Source organism: Epargyreus clarus, unplaced genomic scaffold (genome assembly GCF_041222505.1).
Source record: "Epargyreus clarus isolate Ecla_fem2 unplaced genomic scaffold, WU_Ecla_fem_2.2 ptg000005l, whole genome shotgun sequence".
Taxonomy (NCBI): Eukaryota; Metazoa; Arthropoda; class Insecta; order Lepidoptera; family Hesperiidae; genus Epargyreus; species Epargyreus clarus.
This window is the reverse complement of record NW_027332213.1, coordinates 2,357,771-2,375,075: the sequence shown is the minus strand read 5'-3', so window position 1 is coordinate 2,375,075 and position 17,305 is coordinate 2,357,771. Positions and strand designations below refer to the sequence as shown.

Below are 17,305 nucleotides of genomic sequence, written 5' to 3'. Positions count from 1 at the left end.
TACTGAGATTATAATTATGCTATCTGTAATGTAATTTCTCTTTAATAATTCTGTAAAAGCTAGTTGCTATGATGAAAAGGCTAGTTACTTGCTATGATTTATTTATCCACATTCAATGAGATTATGACAATACAAAATAGAGATAGATTGAGTACACGCGTCGCGGTAGACAGTTAATTGCGTACTGAGGTAAATTGCTTATGACGACCGCGCGCGGGACCCAAAATGCTGACAAAACACTGATTATTATATGTACGGTATTAGCCCGTACATGCTCCCGGGGGAGAAAAAATAAGATAAACAATAATAATTATGAAAATAAGTTCGTTTCAAGTTTTATAGCGTAACGCATTAAATCACTCAAACACCGATTTTCGATGATCGGGTACGGTACCGCGATCTTGTTTAGTGCACACACACTGATCACACGATACACTCGGAATGTCGGTACCCCTGCTTCGAGAGGTAGCCCTGAAAGTCGTTGGGGCTGTCGGTTGGCGCTGGAACGATGTGTTCGGTCGCCGCCCGACGACAGCTTCCTGCTCCGAAGGCGTGTGCTGCAACGCATCAGCTCCGGCGACTTGCCATCTGCGTCGTACACGTCTCGATAACAATGCCGCTCCCACGATGCCTACCACCACGAACATCACATAGATGGCAACGTAGTGGTGAATATCATGGACAGATACGTCCACAAAATCTGCTTGTCTTTAAATATTGCGGATGCTCTTGTCGATTTTGTCCAATTCTCCCTTTCTAAGTTCGATGTCACGATCTTTCAAGTTGAGCAATGGAATAGATAAATTAAAAAGACGATTTATCGGCGGTACATCCGTGACGATCACCTCAGGTCGTAAATGTAAAACGTTCGATTGTTCCATTTTGTGTGAGTACATAAGAATGTCGTCTGTCTTTATCATACAGTTGTCTGAGCTTGATGTTACTATGCCTGCTCCAGCTAGTTGATAAGGCGTAACTTGATCTACTCCGCAATGAACTCGTACGGTGCATTGATTACAACAAAAGTACAAGTAGGTATTTAAGCTATTCAAACTGACCCACCTGTTGTTACACGGAACTGTTAGTAATCGACACGACGTCCTTGCTGCGTCTGCAGTCTCGCATAAGTCGTAATCGCCTCTCAGCTGATAAATAGGGAACTGGGGATAACATAAATACGTGTCGGATTCCCGTCGAAGACATTTGCTGAGTTGCTGCTCGGAAACAGGAATGTACGTATCTTTTCGTAAGTTAATTGCTACATGTTCAGATTTGGGAATTAAAGTTATCATACTATTGTTTTTAGTTGGATGCGGTATGGATATGAGTTTGTATAGTTCGTAAGTATCTCTGCTTGTAAGGGGTATTCGTATTTCGAATAGTAGGTAATCTTTCAACATTCTCGTTTTAATTTTAAGTAATGGATATATTTTACGGAGATCGTTATGGACATTCTCAATAGGTAGAATCACGTCGGAGGATAGCTGCGTAGTAATTGCACTAAGTTCATGCAAAAGCTGATCCGGAGTTATGAGATGAAAATTAAATTTTCCTTGGTAAACGTCTGTAATTCGATCTAATAGCATGCCTTGGATTTCCTTCATTTGATGTAAGAGATTGCTAGCTGTGAGGGCTCCAAGAGTAAAGTCATTTCCGATGCTATTTTGGTTGATCTTGCTTGCTAGATTGTTCAATGCTTCCCCAAGAGTTTTTATGTTCTGATGAATAGCCTCATGCTGATGGCTCATCGTCTCTTCGGTACGCTTGAGTAGATTGTATTCAGCTTCCACAATTGAGGTCTGATTTCTCCATAATGTTGCTAGGTGTTTCTGGTTATCGCGGATTTGTGTTATATCTCGCCGGTATTGTTCGGCGAATCTCTCGTCCAGTACGCCGAACATGTAATTTGAGAGGTAGCCGACCCCGTTGATAAGCCCGCGACGCTGTCTAGGCCGTTCGCCTTCGTGCTGTGTGAGCAACATCTGGTTATAGTGTTGCAGTTCCGAGTAACCGTGACGTAATTGTGACAGTATAACGTCACAATATGACGTATGATTTAGCATTGCACAGGTGTGATTAAGGCCTTTAATATATTTATGCAATGCGAAAGATCCTTGCCAGAATGGGTCCATTTCGTAGTATACAACGAGCTTCCATTCATCACGTACTAGTTGTATATTACAGATTTTATCAAAGTATAGGTTTTGATTATGATTTAATGCGTTTATTAGGAGTTTTCCTTGTGCAGTTGCGAAAATATTTATGAATAAAATGTAATATAACAGGGTTGTCAAAACGTTCGTATATTTTGACCTTTTCGTGCTTGTAACCACAGCAGTCGTTGGTTTTTGAGAGGGAGATGGCTCGGTAATGTCTTGCTGATGTACCGGTAATACGGATAGCTTCAGAACCGGGCGTTTCATATATCCGTTTTTCGTTTTCAAGGTTACCACTCTTACGATACCGTCACTACCGGGATGTAATTCCACTACTCTTCCCATCGACCATTTTCCGGGTGGGAGAAGATCTTCGTGAATGCAAACAATGTCACCAAGGTTAATGTTCCGCTGCCGTTTAAGCCACTTGCTTCTCACCGTTAGTTGAGTTAAATACTCTCTTTTCCATCGCTTCCAAATGTCGTCTAATAATTTACTAACCAGCTGCCACCTAGTCCTTGCATCCTTCTCAGTTTCAATGATAGTTAGGTCTGCTCTGCAAGTCAGAAAGTGAGCCGGCGTCAACACGTCTAGGTCCTCGGGATCTTCAGTCAGAGCACACAATGGTCTAGAGTTGAGACACGCTTCAATTTGAGCTAGGAGTGTTGAGTATTCTTCGAATGTCAACTTCTGATCGCCGATAACTGGTTTTAAATGACTTTTAATGCTTCGCACTCCTCTTTCCTGCAAGCCCGAGGCACTAGGCCATCGCGGAGCTTGAAAATGCCATTCTATATTCATGTCGGTGACTTCCTTAAGAAATTGTTCGTCTATGATTTGCTGCAGCTGAAAGTATTCTTCTTGTAGATTTCGGTTACCCTTAATAAAATTGGTCCCATTGTCGCTATATATATGATGCGGGGCTCCACGCCTCGCTGCCATCCTTCTCAACGCTGATAGAAATGCTGCACTAGATAGATCAGATACCAGTTCGATATGTACAGCTTTAGTCACCATACAAATAAATAACACGATGTACCCCTTGGTCGTTTTAATACCTCTGCCACGGTTAGCTTTTATGTCCACGAATCCTGTTAAATCTACCCCTGTGTTATAAAAGGGGGGCGCTCGTGTCGTCCTTGGCGGAGGAAGAGTACCCATTAGCTGATACTGATGCTGAGGGTTGTGCCTTCTACAAGTCACACAATTTCTCAGTTGCTTCTTGACAGCCCTATTTCCTCCCAAGATCCAATACTTCTGTCTTATCCACGTAGCAGTCAGTCTGGCTCCTCCGTGGAATGTTTGTTTATGTGCTTCATCGATAATTAGGGTTGTCAAACGGCTATCATGTGGTAATATAGCTGGATGTTTAGTTTCCGCTGTTAGCTCTGACTTTCCTAATCGCCCGCCAACCTTCAAAATCCCATCGCTATCGATAAATGGATTTAAGTTGAATAGTTTGCTGTTTGACTTCACCGTCTTAGATTTGTATAGATATTTAATATCCTCGCTGAATTCCTTTGCTTGCACGTGTTTTATAATAAGCAATTTTGCTTCGTATAATTCTTGTAAGGTGAGGTAAGTAGGTAATCGTTTATGCTTATACTTCATAATTCGAAGTATCCATGCGACAATAGAAGTTATTTTTGTAATAGAGCCATGTTTATGTAAGAGCTCGCTAATTATACTGGGTTCCGTAAAATCTGTTTGAATGACGTTTGATTGAATTTTCCTTTTTTCGACTTCCGTTTTAAATACTTCTGGCGCTTTCTTCCGGTCGAATGTTTTTAGCCAAGCAGGGCCTTCCCACCATAATTTATTTTCACGTAACTGTGAAGCTAGCTGACCGCGGCTCGCACAATCCGCGGGGTTCTCCGCTGATTTTACGTAACTCCAACAATGAGTAGGCATGATTGGAGTAACAAGCTTAACTCGGTTGCTTATGAATGATTTCCATCTTCCCGGATCGCCTTGTAACCATGCCAATACTACCTTTGAGTCGGACCACCCAAAAATTTCTGTTTTGTAGGTCGCTAAAGTTTGTAAAATCTTTGTCATTAGTTTAGCTAGTAATCCCGCTCCACTTAGCTCTAACCTTGGTAGCGTGATATTTTTCGCACGCGGCACAAGTTTAGATTTCGCCGCTACTAAGACAACCGATGTTTTGTTTTGTTTTTGAATACGTGCATAGATTACACATGCATACGCCCTCAAGGACGCGTCACTGAATCCATGCAACTGAATGCAGACTCCTTCATAGCTTCCAATCCACCTTGGTATAGTACAATATCTGATGTGGTCTATATCTTCTCTTATTTTAGTCCATCGGACGAATATATCGTCTGGTACTATGTCGTCCCAGTTGAGGTTGGCCTCCCATACGTCTTGGAACAATAATTTTAGATTAGTTACAACTGGCGCGAGCCATCCAAGAGGATCGAATATCTTTGAGATTTCACTCAATAAAATTCGCTTTGTTAGTTTTGACGTTAGATTTTTGCTTAATCGATGCTTGAAAATAAATTTATCCTCCTTGACATTCCAGCTCAGACCCAATGTTTTTGTGTTGTCTGCTTTGAAATCAAATTGTCTACTTCCGCGTTTACGATTTTCTTCCAAATTTTCAAGTAGTAACTCATTATTGGACGCCCATTTTCGTAAAGTACATCCCCCTGACTCTAATAGCTTGTTTAAATTTGCTACTAATTTTTGACCTTGTTCTATTGAATGGAATCCTGTTAGAAGGTCATCCATAAATAAGTCTTCTTCTAGTACCTTGGCTGCTTTTGGGAATCTTTCACGTTCGTCTTCCGCTAGCTGTAACAACGTCATCATTGCCAAAAAGGGCGCTGCTTTTAATCCGTATGTTACCGTAGTCAACTGATAAGATTTGACTTGCTCGTTAAGTGAGTCCCTCCAAATGATTTTTTGGAAAACTCGGTCAGCTTCGTTTACCATAATCTGTCGATACATCTTTTCGATATCCGCGGTCACTACGTATTTGTATTGCCTCCACTTTATAATAAGTGATTGGAGATCCTTTTGTAAGTTCGGCCCACGAAGCATAACGTCATTAAGACTAACACCTGTTGATGTCTTAGCCGACGCGTTAAAAACAACTCGAAATTTGCTTATTTTATCCTCATCATATTGTTGTACGCAGTGGTGCGGTAGATAACATCCCTGTGTGGACAATTCCACCCCGCTACATTCCTCCATATGGCCTAAATCTCTGTACTCCGATATGAAGGTTTGATATTGCTGTGCTAGCTGTTCTTGACGGTGAAGCTTTCTTTCAAGATTAAAAAATTGAGCTATCGCTATGTTTTTTGACGACCCGAGTGTGTGTACTTCGCTTTTTTTCATTGGTAATCTGACTACATACCTACCGTTAGCTTGGCGTTCGGTAGTCGCTTTATAAAATTGTACACATTCTTGGTCTTCGCTAGATAATGCTGTTCTGTCCTCTATATCTTCTATCTCCCAAAATTTTCTAATATCCTCGACATTATTTAAAACTACATTGCAGTGGAATGTCTTCATCATGCTTCCGCATAAAATCCACCCTAGATGCGTTTGTTGTACAATCGGTAGGGAACTATCCTCCCCTTTCAGGATGCCACCTAACATTATTAAAGAATATATATCCGCTCCGAACAATATGTCCACGTGACGACTGATGTTGAATTCTGGGTCAGCTAGCTGGACGCCTTGTAAATGTGACCATTCAGGCTTGGTAAAAGAGCGAGAGGGTAGGTTTTTAATAAGGCTATTCAATACAAGTGCCTCCGTATTAAAGGTAAATTCGCTGTAAAGTGATGAACATTCGATAGTGATAACGCCTTTGCTATTGTTCTGCTTTTTCCCTACGCCGAAAACTACACCGCTACAGCCCCTACGTTTGATACCTAACAATTGAGCTGCATTTTCGGTTATTAAGGAGATCTGCGAACCCTGATCTATCAGAGCGCGCATAACGTGCTTGGAACCATTCGCCGCTGTGACGTGAACCAACGCTGTTGCTAGTAAAACCTGCGATTCATCCCCTTGAGATACGTGCGTAGTGCCGGTCACATGTTTTTTAGTTTCAACGGAAGTCGGCGGCGGGGCTTGTATGCAGGCCTCGTGCAATAAAGTATGATGCTTGGATTTACAATTACGACACCTTTTCATAGAAATGCATTCATTTCCATTATGATCAAATAGGCAGTTTTTACATATATTCATTTGATTAACCGTTTTTAGTTTCAAGTTATGCGGCATATTCATAAAGGTTTTGCATTGATATAATAAATGATCCGGTTGCTTACAAAGAATACACTTGACACCGTATCCGCTTCCAGTGGGTTTCCACGTAGGTTTTGTATTATTGTACGATACGAAATGCTTCTGGTTAAAATTATGGTGTTTAATGTTATTGTAATGAGATTTAGGTACGTTTGTTTTAGATACCGGCTGGTCCTGTTTTCTTCGAGATGCTTCTAAAGATGTAAATTTAAATTCGAGAAAGTTAACCAAGTCCTGTAGTTCAGGCAATTCCCTCGGATTTTTTACCGACTCGATGTAGTCGGTGTGGGTATCCGGGTCTAGCTTTTGCGATAAAAGGTATACTAAAATAGGATCCCATGTGCTCGTATCAATTCCAAGATTTTTAATTGCGCTCAGATTCTCCATAATACTGTCATGGAGCCTTTTAATATGAGTTAAGGATGGTTGTTGAATATTTGGGACGCTTAATAACAAATTCATGTGAGACATGAAAATAAGTCTTTTGTTGTTGTATCGATTATTTAAAATTTCCCAACAAACTGAGTAGTTATCGGAACTTACAGGTATATGACGGATCAAACCTTCCGCTTCTCCCTTCAGCTTGCTTTTTAAAAATTGCATCTTTTGTGCATGAGATAAGGATGGGTTGTTATGAACCGCCTCACAAAATAAATCTTTGAAAGAGGTCCACTGACTGTAGCTACCTGCAAAGATTGGAATGTCCATGACTGGCGTGGACTTTTCTCTATGAGATGCTGCCCACATCTTCCTGTTGATGGCTTTCTTTAAGCTGGAGTAAGTTTCTTCGTGCATATAAAATACTCCCTGATAAGATGATTCTTCGTCGTCCAGTTCGGCTTCTATTTCCCAATGAAGGCTATCGATTACAGACCAACGAAACTCCAAGTTCTTCAAAGTGTCCTCAAATTCCCATTTTTCTTTAATATCGTCAACATCAATATTAGCTACCGTCCTAGAGAATGCCCTAAACTGAATGTACTGTTTCCGTAATATATCATCTAACCTACTAGTTACTCCCTTAGATACCTGCTTAACAGGGCCCCCTGCTGATGATTGAGGCACTGCAGGTTGCAACTGAACGTCGCTCGCTGGTTGGGTGCGGGTTCCCTCGCTAGCCGCTTGCTGCTTAGATGGCCCAGGCTGCGCTGCTACCTGAATTGCCGGACCTTTCCCCTGACGGGACAATAGCTCATCTCTTTGCTTTAAAATAGATTCTTTTAATGATTTGAAATACGACATAGTACGTACATAATCCCCATTTATGTGGTAAGGTTCGTCACGGATATCGTACCTAGAAAGTTCGATGTGGTTGTTTTCGAACTCCTTCCAATAGGACTCCAAGGTGTCCAACTTTCGATTGAAGTAATCCGTTGTAGACTTCCGCTCTGCTCCATCCTTGTTAAAATTGACACCGAGCTTTTTGATAGCGTCAATTAGCTCAACCTGACTGGATAGTAGATCCTCCATTGCTAGTTAGATGCTTTCTTTAGGGATATAAGATTGGAAAGATCTTACTTGGAATCAGTCGCGGCTTGCCTGCTTGCTAGATGCTAGTTGTTTGTTGCTTGTAAATCCATTGAACTGCGATCCAATTTCACTAGTTTCTTTTGTACACACGAAATTGATCCCGTCTGTACGGAGACTCGAAGGACCATGTAAAAGCTAGTTGCTATGATGAAAAGGCTAGTTACTTGCTATGATTTATTTATCCACATTCAATGAGATTATGACAATACAAAATAGAGATAGATTGAGTACACGCGTCGCGGTAGACAGTTAATTGCGTACTGAGGTAAATTGCTTATGACGACCGCGCGCGGGACCCAAAATGCTGACAAAACACTGATTATTATATGTACGGTATTAGCCCGTACAAATTCTGTAAGAACGAACTGAGACTTAGGTGGACTTTTAACGTAAAACTAATTTTCATTTGTTTCACCGGCTGAGATCATTCTCTGATTAGGTATCTACTCGTTCATGCTTTAAATTTTCAAGCAAAATTTATATTGAGTAAATCTCGTAAGTCACATCTGTGATGTATTCTTGTATTTTTGACGAATTCCTAGTGTGGCTTTAATTTAAATTTATCGACGATGCAGGACGACTTCAAGTGCCAGCTGTCGGCGGCCCGCAAGCAGCTGAAGGAGGCGACGGAGCAGCACGGCAAGGGCGAGGGCCGCCTGCACGCGCTGGGCAGCAACCTGCGCGCCGCACAGGAGGAGCGCGCCAAGCTCGCCGCCGCCGTGGCGCAGCGGGACGCTCAGCTCAACGCGCTGGTTTGTCATGTACCTTCCAGTGCCAGTTGCCAGCAGCTGAAGGAGCGACGGAGCAGCACGGCAAGGGCGAGGGCCGCCTGCACGCGCTGGGCAGCAACCTGCGCGCCGCACAGGAGGAGCGCGCCAAGCTCGCCGCCGCCGTGGCGCAGCGGGACGCTCAGCTCAACGCGCTGGTTTGTCATGTACCTTCCAGTGCCAGTTGCCAGCAGCTGAAGGAGCGACGGAGCAGCACGGCAAGGGCGAGGGCCGCCTGCACGCGCTGGGCAGCAACCTGCGCGCCGCACAGGAGGAGCGCGCCAAGCTCGCCGCCGCCGTGGCGCAGCGGGACGCTCAGCTCAACGCGCTGGTTTGTCATGTACCTTCCAGTGCCAGTTGCCAGCAGCTGAAGGAGCGACGGAGCAGCACGGCAAGGGCGAGGGCCGCCTGCACGCGCTGGGCAGCAACCTGCGCGCCGCACAGGAGGAGCGCGCCAAGCTCGCCGCCGCCGTGGCGCAGCGGGACGCTCAGCTCAACGCGCTGGTTTGTCATGTACCTTCCAGTGCCAGTTGCCAGCAGCTGAAGGAGCGACGGAGCAGCACGGCAAGGGCGAGGGCCGCCTGCACGCGCTGGGCAGCAACCTGCGCGCCGCACAGGAGGAGCGCGCCAAGCTCGCCGCCGCCGTGGCGCAGCGGGACGCTCAGCTCAACGCGCTGGTTTGTCATGTACCTTCCAGTGCCAGTTGCCAGCAGCTGAAGGAGCGACGGAGCAGCACGGCAAGGGCGAGGGCCGCCTGCACGCGCTGGGCAGCAACCTGCGCGCCGCACAGGAGGAGCGCGCCAAGCTCGCCGCCGCCGTGGCGCAGCGGGACGCTCAGCTCAACGCGCTGGTTTGTCATGTACCTTCCAGTGCCAGTTGCCAGCAGCTGAAGGAGCGACGGAGCAGCACGGCAAGGGCGAGGGCCGCCTGCACGCGCTGGGCAGCAACCTGCGCGCCGCACAGGAGGAGCGCGCCAAGCTCGCCGCCGCCGTGGCGCAGCGGGACGCTCAGCTCAACGCGCTGGTTTGTCATGTACCTTCCAGTGCCAGTTGCCAGCAGCTGAAGGAGCGACGGAGCAGCACGGCAAGGGCGAGGGCCGCCTGCACGCGCTGGGCAGCAACCTGCGCGCCGCACAGGAGGAGCGCGCCAAGCTCGCCGCCGCCGTGGCGCAGCGGGACGCTCAGCTCAACGCGCTGGTTTGTCATGTACCTTCCAGTGCCAGTTGCCAGCAGCTGAAGGAGCGACGGAGCAGCACGGCAAGGGCGAGGGCCGCCTGCACGCGCTGGGCAGCAACCTGCGCGCCGCACAGGAGGAGCGCGCCAAGCTCGCCGCCGCCGTGGCGCAGCGGGACGCTCAGCTCAACGCGCTGGTTTGTCATGTACCTTCCAGTGCCAGTTGCCAGCAGCTGAAGGAGCGACGGAGCAGCACGGCAAGGGCGAGGGCCGCCTGCACGCGCTGGGCAGCAACCTGCGCGCCGCACAGGAGGAGCGCGCCAAGCTCGCCGCCGCCGTGGCGCAGCGGGACGCTCAGCTCAACGCGCTGGTTTGTCATGTACCTTCCAGTGCCAGTTGCCAGCAGCTGAAGGAGCGACGGAGCAGCACGGCAAGGGCGAGGGCCGCCTGCACGCGCTGGGCAGCAACCTGCGCGCCGCACAGGAGGAGCGCGCCAAGCTCGCCGCCGCCGTGGCGCAGCGGGACGCTCAGCTCAACGCGCTGGTTTGTCATGTACCTTCCAGTGCCAGTTGCCAGCAGCTGAAGGAGCGACGGAGCAGCACGGCAAGGGCGAGGGCCGCCTGCACGCGCTGGGCAGCAACCTGCGCGCCGCACAGGAGGAGCGCGCCAAGCTCGCCGCCGCCGTGGCGCAGCGGGACGCTCAGCTCAACGCGCTGGTTTGTCATGTACCTTCCAGTGCCAGTTGCCAGCAGCTGAAGGAGCGACGGAGCAGCACGGCAAGGGCGAGGGCCGCCTGCACGCGCTGGGCAGCAACCTGCGCGCCGCACAGGAGGAGCGCGCCAAGCTCGCCGCCGCCGTGGCGCAGCGGGACGCTCAGCTCAACGCGCTGGTTTGTCATGTACCTTCCAGTGCCAGTTGCCAGCAGCTGAAGGAGCGACGGAGCAGCACGGCAAGGGCGTTGAACGTTAGAATAAGGTGTTTTTTTTTTTATAATATAGGAGTAGCAGACGAGCATGCAGTCCACCTGATGGTAAGTGGCTACTGCCGCCCATGGACATCTGTAACAAACCCCTGATAGGATTAAATATTCCTACCTGAAATCTGCCACAGATACGCCGCTACCCCTGATGACCAAGCTGGAACGCCCCGGAAAACACTAACTCTCTGCCGCCGGAGTCGCACCAAAAAAGGTTCACCTTCATTCAGGTGATTAATATAATGAAAATGAAATACTAAAATATATTTAATTTATTTGCAGAATGAATCCGTGCAAATCAAGACAGTAGAGATTAGCAACTTGCGGGATAAGATCACTAGTTTAGAGGCAACGCTAAGTTCCGTTTCCGAGGAGAAAGTACAGAATGAGGTACATTATTGGAACCTAACCTTTATATTGTGAATTTATGCTGAATTATGTTGCTTTTGAAATATTATTGTTTTAATCTTTAAAATAAAACTATTTTAGAACAAAGCAGAAAGTCTTCGAGTGCAACTGGCTGAACGCGTACAAGAGGTCGGACAGTTACGCGAAGCTTTAGCTGCAGCTGAAGGTATTTATCATACGTGTTTCAGAATATGTTTTACGTACAATATTATTTTTTAGGATTATAGTAACTGATGTTTATAGTTAACGTCTTTATAGTACAAAGCCCTCAAAATATTATATATACTATATGTATTATATGTATAATTATAGTGCAATTGTAAGTTTTGTACAAGTATTAATTTTATTTCTATGGATTTTTAAGGTATACTATTTTTTTATTTAAAAAATGTATTCACGAATTGTTAGTTTCAATTTTCTCTTTGGTTTGGTGATAATTTAAAAGATAAGTTAGTTTTCTGCCTATCATTGTATTCGTCGTTTGTTGAATGTGACATTTAACTACTTGTCGAATTCAGACAGATATACGCGAATACGAGTATGTAAATAGCCGACTCGATCCCGATTCGTCTTTGATACATGACATAGACGAAACTCCCTAGTGTGAGGCTACGAATGTAGAAAGTGTTATAGTCCACGTGAAACTGCTAGTCCTCTCTGAATATAGAAATGTATCGCGTCGCCATAGCAAATTGTATGAGTAGCGGTTTGGTGCGGACTATACATAAATGTTATGAGCACGTGTCAGGTCGCGCGGCGCGGCTGGACGTGCGGCGCGCGCAGCTGGAGGGCGACGTGCAGCGCGCCGCCGTGGGCGCTCGGGACCGCGACCAGGCGCTCAAGGTATATTCTATTGCTTTTCTTGTGATGCTTCATTTCATAGTCTCTTATTCGTAAAGTAGTTTTTTTTATCATTAAATAAGATTTATGATAAATGATTTATATACTTGAAAAAATCACGTTTCCTCTAATTTTTTTTATATAATATGTATTCCTTAAAATATATAACAGCGCTAGGGTCAACTTTCTTCTCAGCTCAAATTAAAAATTGTGTTTGAATTACGATTTTGTCATTTATAATTCTATAAATCTTTCAGAAACTGCAAGAGCGTTGCGAGGGTCACACGCGTACAATCGCGTCGCTGGAAGACCGTTGCACATCACTGAAGGGCACTGTCGAACAACTGTCAGCCGCGCTACAGAAAGCTGCAACTGCGGAGAGCGAGCTGCGCGCTGAACTCGGCAAGTCGCAACGCATGCTCAATGAGGCTAAGAACAACGAGCATAACGCCGTGGATAAACTCAGGCAGATGCAGAAGAATATTGGTGAGTTTTGATGTAGTTGGTCTGTTTTGGGAGTGCGGATTTGGTGTTAAAAATTCTGGGGGGAAAGTGTGTAACATAAAATAGTAATTCTATCAACTTTAAATTAACATATTTTGTAGCCAATTGCGAGAACGAGCGACGCGTACTGACAGAGAAGCTGGAGAGCGCCAAGTCTACCCTCGGCGAGCTGAAGCGGCTCAACTGCACGCTGGAGGACCAGCTCCATCGCCTCACCAACCAGTTGGCCAACGTTGAAGCGCAGAAGTGAGTAAAGCTCCATTATTGTCAGCTATTACTTTTAGAAGATTTTTGAATTTATAATTATTTTGGAAAACAGATCACAATATTTAAGCGAGTAACGGAAATGTTTATTTAATTTTTTTTTAATTTCATAGTATTGGTTAATATTCATAGTTTGGTTGGGCTGGTAGCACCGTTTTACCTATTTGTAATTTTTAAGACATTTTTCGTTTCGGTTGTATGGTTAAATGCTAACTTACATATAAGGCAATCTGCATGCTCGCTTTCTATTTCAATTTTATAACAAAAAAACCTTTTTCAGGGCGGACCTAGAGTCCCAGCTGCGCATGACGACCTGGGACGGCAAGGAGAGCGCCGGCAGCGGCGAGCTGGAGCGCGAGCTGCACGCCCTGCAGCGCGAGCGCTCCGAGATGAAGGCCCGCTGCGACGCGCTCGGCGACACCGTGCGCAAGCTGGAGGCCGAGCGCCGCGCCCGCCCCGCGCTGCGCAGCAAGAGCCACGACCGCGACAAGAGCGCGTACTGCTCGGAGCTGGACTCCGGTGAGTGTGGCACTGCGCGCTCGGCCACACCGTGCGCAAGCTGGAGGCCGAGCGCCGCGCCCGCCCCGCGCTGCGCAGCAAGAGCCACGACCGCGACAAGAGCGCGTACTGCTCGGAGCTGGACTCCGGTGAGTGTGGCACTGCGCGCTCGGCCACACCGTGCGCAAGCTGGAGGCCGAGCGCCGCGCCCGCCCCGCGCTGCGCAGCAAGAGCCACGACCGCGACAAGAGCGCGTACTGCTCGGAGCTGGACTCCGGTGAGTGTGGCACTGCGCGCTCGGCCACACCGTGCGCAAGCTGGAGGCCGAGCGCCGCGCCCGCCCCGCGCTGCGCAGCAAGAGCCACGACCGCGACAAGAGCGCGTACTGCTCGGAGCTGGACTCCGGTGAGTGTGGCACTGCGCGCTCGGCCACACCGTGCGCAAGCTGGAGGCCGAGCGCCGCGCCCGCCCCGCGCTGCGCAGCAAGAGCCACGACCGCGACAAGAGCGCGTACTGCTCGGAGCTGGACTCCGGTGAGTGTGGCACTGCGCGCTCGGCCACACCGTGCGCAAGCTGGAGGCCGAGCGCCGCGCCCGCCCCGCGCTGCGCAGCAAGAGCCACGACCGCGACAAGAGCGCGTACTGCTCGGAGCTGGACTCCGGTGAGTGTGGCACTGCGCGCTCGGCCACACCGTGCGCAAGCTGGAGGCCGAGCGCCGCGCCCGCCCCGCGCTGCGCAGCAAGAGCCACGACCGCGACAAGAGCGCGTACTGCTCGGAGCTGGACTCCGGTGAGTGTGGCACTGCGCGCTCGGCCACACCGTGCGCAAGCTGGAGGCCGAGCGCCGCGCCCGCCCCGCGCTGCGCAGCAAGAGCCACGACCGCGACAAGAGCGCGTACTGCTCGGAGCTGGACTCCGGTGAGTGTGGCACTGCGCGCTCGGCCACACCGTGCGCAAGCTGGAGGCCGAGCGCCGCGCCCGCCCCGCGCTGCGCAGCAAGAGCCACGACCGCGACAAGAGCGCGTACTGCTCGGAGCTGGACTCCGGTGAGTGTGGCACTGCGCGCTCGGCCACACCGTGCGCAAGCTGGAGGCCGAGCGCCGCGCCCGCCCCGCGCTGCGCAGCAAGAGCCACGACCGCGACAAGAGCGCGTACTGCTCGGAGCTGGACTCCGGTGAGTGTGGCACTGCGCGCTCGGCCACACCGTGCGCAAGCTGGAGGCCGAGAGAACTGTCTGAGCTGCAGCGCAAGCTTGCCGAGTCGAAATAAGACAGGAGCCACGTAATAGTTTTGTCAGCAGATGGAACCATTGTTATTTTTTTAATGCAACTAGCACGCCGGCAATTTAACCAGCCAGTAACATTTTAATGTTTTATTAGATACCTGATCGCAAAGCAATAAATTCCTAATTGAAAATATGTTGCCTTGTTCTCCGTATTGGAGAAAATATAATTTCTGTATATGTAAAATGAATGTAACCTTAAATCTATGTTCAACTGGCATGTTTTTTTTTTCAGTTCAAGATTCCAATAAAGATTCGTGCCGGTACAAAGAAACGATATTGAGCAAGGACAAAACCCACAGTACTGATTTGAGTCTATTAGAACTGGAGAACAGGGAACTGAGGATGAAGATCAGGCGCTTGGAAAAAGAATTGGCTGATAAGGTTATTATTTACTCACATATTCATTTTATATTTTAAATTAAATTTTAATTGAAATAGTCTGTTTTCAAAACTTATATTTATAAAACTCTTTTTTAACGATATGTAGCTACTCCAGCTTTGGGAGTGCCGCTAAAGCACTGAAAATTAACGAAATTAAAATTACTTGAATAATTACATTAAAATAAAATATGTAAAAATACCAAGAGTAATAATATAGGCCTATACCTTGTTAATTTTTTTTATTTGCTACAAAATTATCAAAAAATATATAACGAAATAATTATATGATTCTAGGAGTCAGAACTGTCGATTGCCCGTAACCGTTACCTCGGCGAGTTGGGCTCGGGGCCGAACCGGCGTGAGGACGTAGAGCATTACAGGCAAGCGGCGTTGCAAGCGGAGAGATTACTTGAAGCTAGAGAGGCCAGTCATCGGCAGCAGATTATCCGGCTCGAGAACCAGGTATGGTAACATAGAGATATTGTGAATATAATAATAGTGATAAATGCTTTTGGTTTGAGGAATTAATAGCATTAGGAGACAAATTTATTCCTTTGTGAGTTTTTTGAGTGACAAAGCAATTTATGTATATTATGTGTTTATTGTACAAATATTCTATTACGTTCAGTATTTCTAATTGTATGTGTCCATAGTCCATTAAAGAATTATTTGTCTTTGGGGATTCTTCAATTATTATAAAAATGCTAAAGTTTAAATCTTCATTGTTAGTTGTGCCTTGTGGTTGATTAATGATTTTGGATAAAACAAACATTCGTAGGTAGAGACCACCCGATGTTAATAACGTTTACACGCGCCACTACATGCGGCTGTACTGTAGCGGTGTGTTGCGCTTTAGGTGTTTTACCGAACAGTGTGTAAATACATTCTACAGTCTATATTATAATGTGTGTTCTGTGTTAAGGCGGCGGCGCTACGGTCGCAGCTGTCTGCGGAGATCCGGCGGCGGCAGGCGTACGTGGCGCGCAGCGGGCGCGCCGCGCGCGACGTGCAGCGCCTGCGCAGCGCGCTCGGCGACTCGCTGCGGACCGTCTCGCAGGTACCATGCTATCGCAGCGTCTAAACGCTCGCAACTAGCGGCGACGCGTGTGACTGGCAATACGGTTGTATTGCAGCGTCTATACGGCATACGCTCGCAGCTGGCGGCGGGATCCGGCGGCGACAGGCGTACACCCTCATCCCATTGTACCTTTATTTCTCTCACACTGACCTACGTACATCACAGTGAGCTCACTTACCTGACGCACTGGTCACTCCACTCCCCACTGTATACTCTCGAATTACACTATATGTATGCAGTGCAATATTACACTATTACATTTGCGTTTGTACATGTTTATTCCAAATTCTATTTTTTTCTTTAATAAACAAAAAAGTGGAAAATCGTTATATATTCTGAACTTATAGTCTAGATCTTAACCATAAAAGACACACATATTTTTGTACAATTAAAAATAACGCAAAAAAAAAAACATAATACGAACGTGTCGGTTACAACTTTATAATGTACGTTTCCTTAATCTGCGATGTATGAAATTATTCAAACTGGTTATAACATGCCAAGAAATACAATTCTAAAATTGTTTTTTGTTTTCAGGATCCAGCATTAGACTCGTACACGTTAGAGCACGAAGCGAGGAAACTGGACAACACTCTCGCGCATAGCCTGCCACCGCTGAACGACAGTTTCGATTCTTCTAAATAAATTATAATATCTAAACTGAGGGTACAAATTTGAAAAAAATGTCTTGAAAGAAATCGATTGGTGTATGGTGGCGAACAATTAATCTAAGTATTGTTAATTTCCACTTGTTGATGTAAATGTATTCTATTTAAAGTATGTGGTTGTTGAACTCATTACGTCATGGTTCACATCTGCTATGATCCATATTTAAAATCGGTTTAAAGTGGTAGTAAATAACGTAACTGTAAGAAATTTTTGAATTGATCTTCAATGCTACAAATAAAAAAAATGATAAATATTTATTTAATTTAAAGTTTTTATCATCAAGTGGATTTTAACGCACATTGGATGGTCTTGAAGCGTACAAAACGTTGATACGTACGTTCGTACGTGTGAGTTTGGTGACGAGAAGAACGTTGGAGTTTTTGGAAGAAGTATATAAGCACGTACGTTTTTTTAGAAAGCACATGGGTTGTTCATAGACTTATCTATATGGAGTTTTATAGAATTATTTCATGTTGATTCCTAAGAGTGTT

General features: G+C 46.8%; 1 protein-coding gene across 1 annotated transcript in view; it reads left to right on the top strand.

The window, feature by feature from the left end:
- Root (ciliary rootlet coiled-coil, rootletin) overlaps window positions 1–17,305 on the top strand; it is a 57,627-nt gene extending 40,322 nt beyond the window's left edge. The window contains exons 28-39 of the mRNA XM_073093698.1: window positions 8,549–8,725; window positions 11,171–11,278; window positions 11,378–11,462; window positions 12,045–12,139; window positions 12,394–12,622; window positions 12,742–12,886; window positions 13,185–13,423; window positions 13,557–13,679; window positions 14,919–15,067; window positions 15,362–15,529; window positions 15,990–16,124; window positions 16,683–17,305. Coding sequence (XP_072949799.1) covers window positions 8,549–8,725; window positions 11,171–11,278; window positions 11,378–11,462; window positions 12,045–12,139; window positions 12,394–12,622; window positions 12,742–12,886; window positions 13,185–13,423; window positions 13,557–13,679; window positions 14,919–15,067; window positions 15,362–15,529; window positions 15,990–16,124; window positions 16,683–16,790 — 1,761 coding nt within the window. The 3' untranslated portion in view covers window positions 16,791–17,305. The remainder of the gene's footprint in view (window positions 1–8,548; window positions 8,726–11,170; window positions 11,279–11,377; window positions 11,463–12,044; window positions 12,140–12,393; window positions 12,623–12,741; window positions 12,887–13,184; window positions 13,424–13,556; window positions 13,680–14,918; window positions 15,068–15,361; window positions 15,530–15,989; window positions 16,125–16,682) is intronic.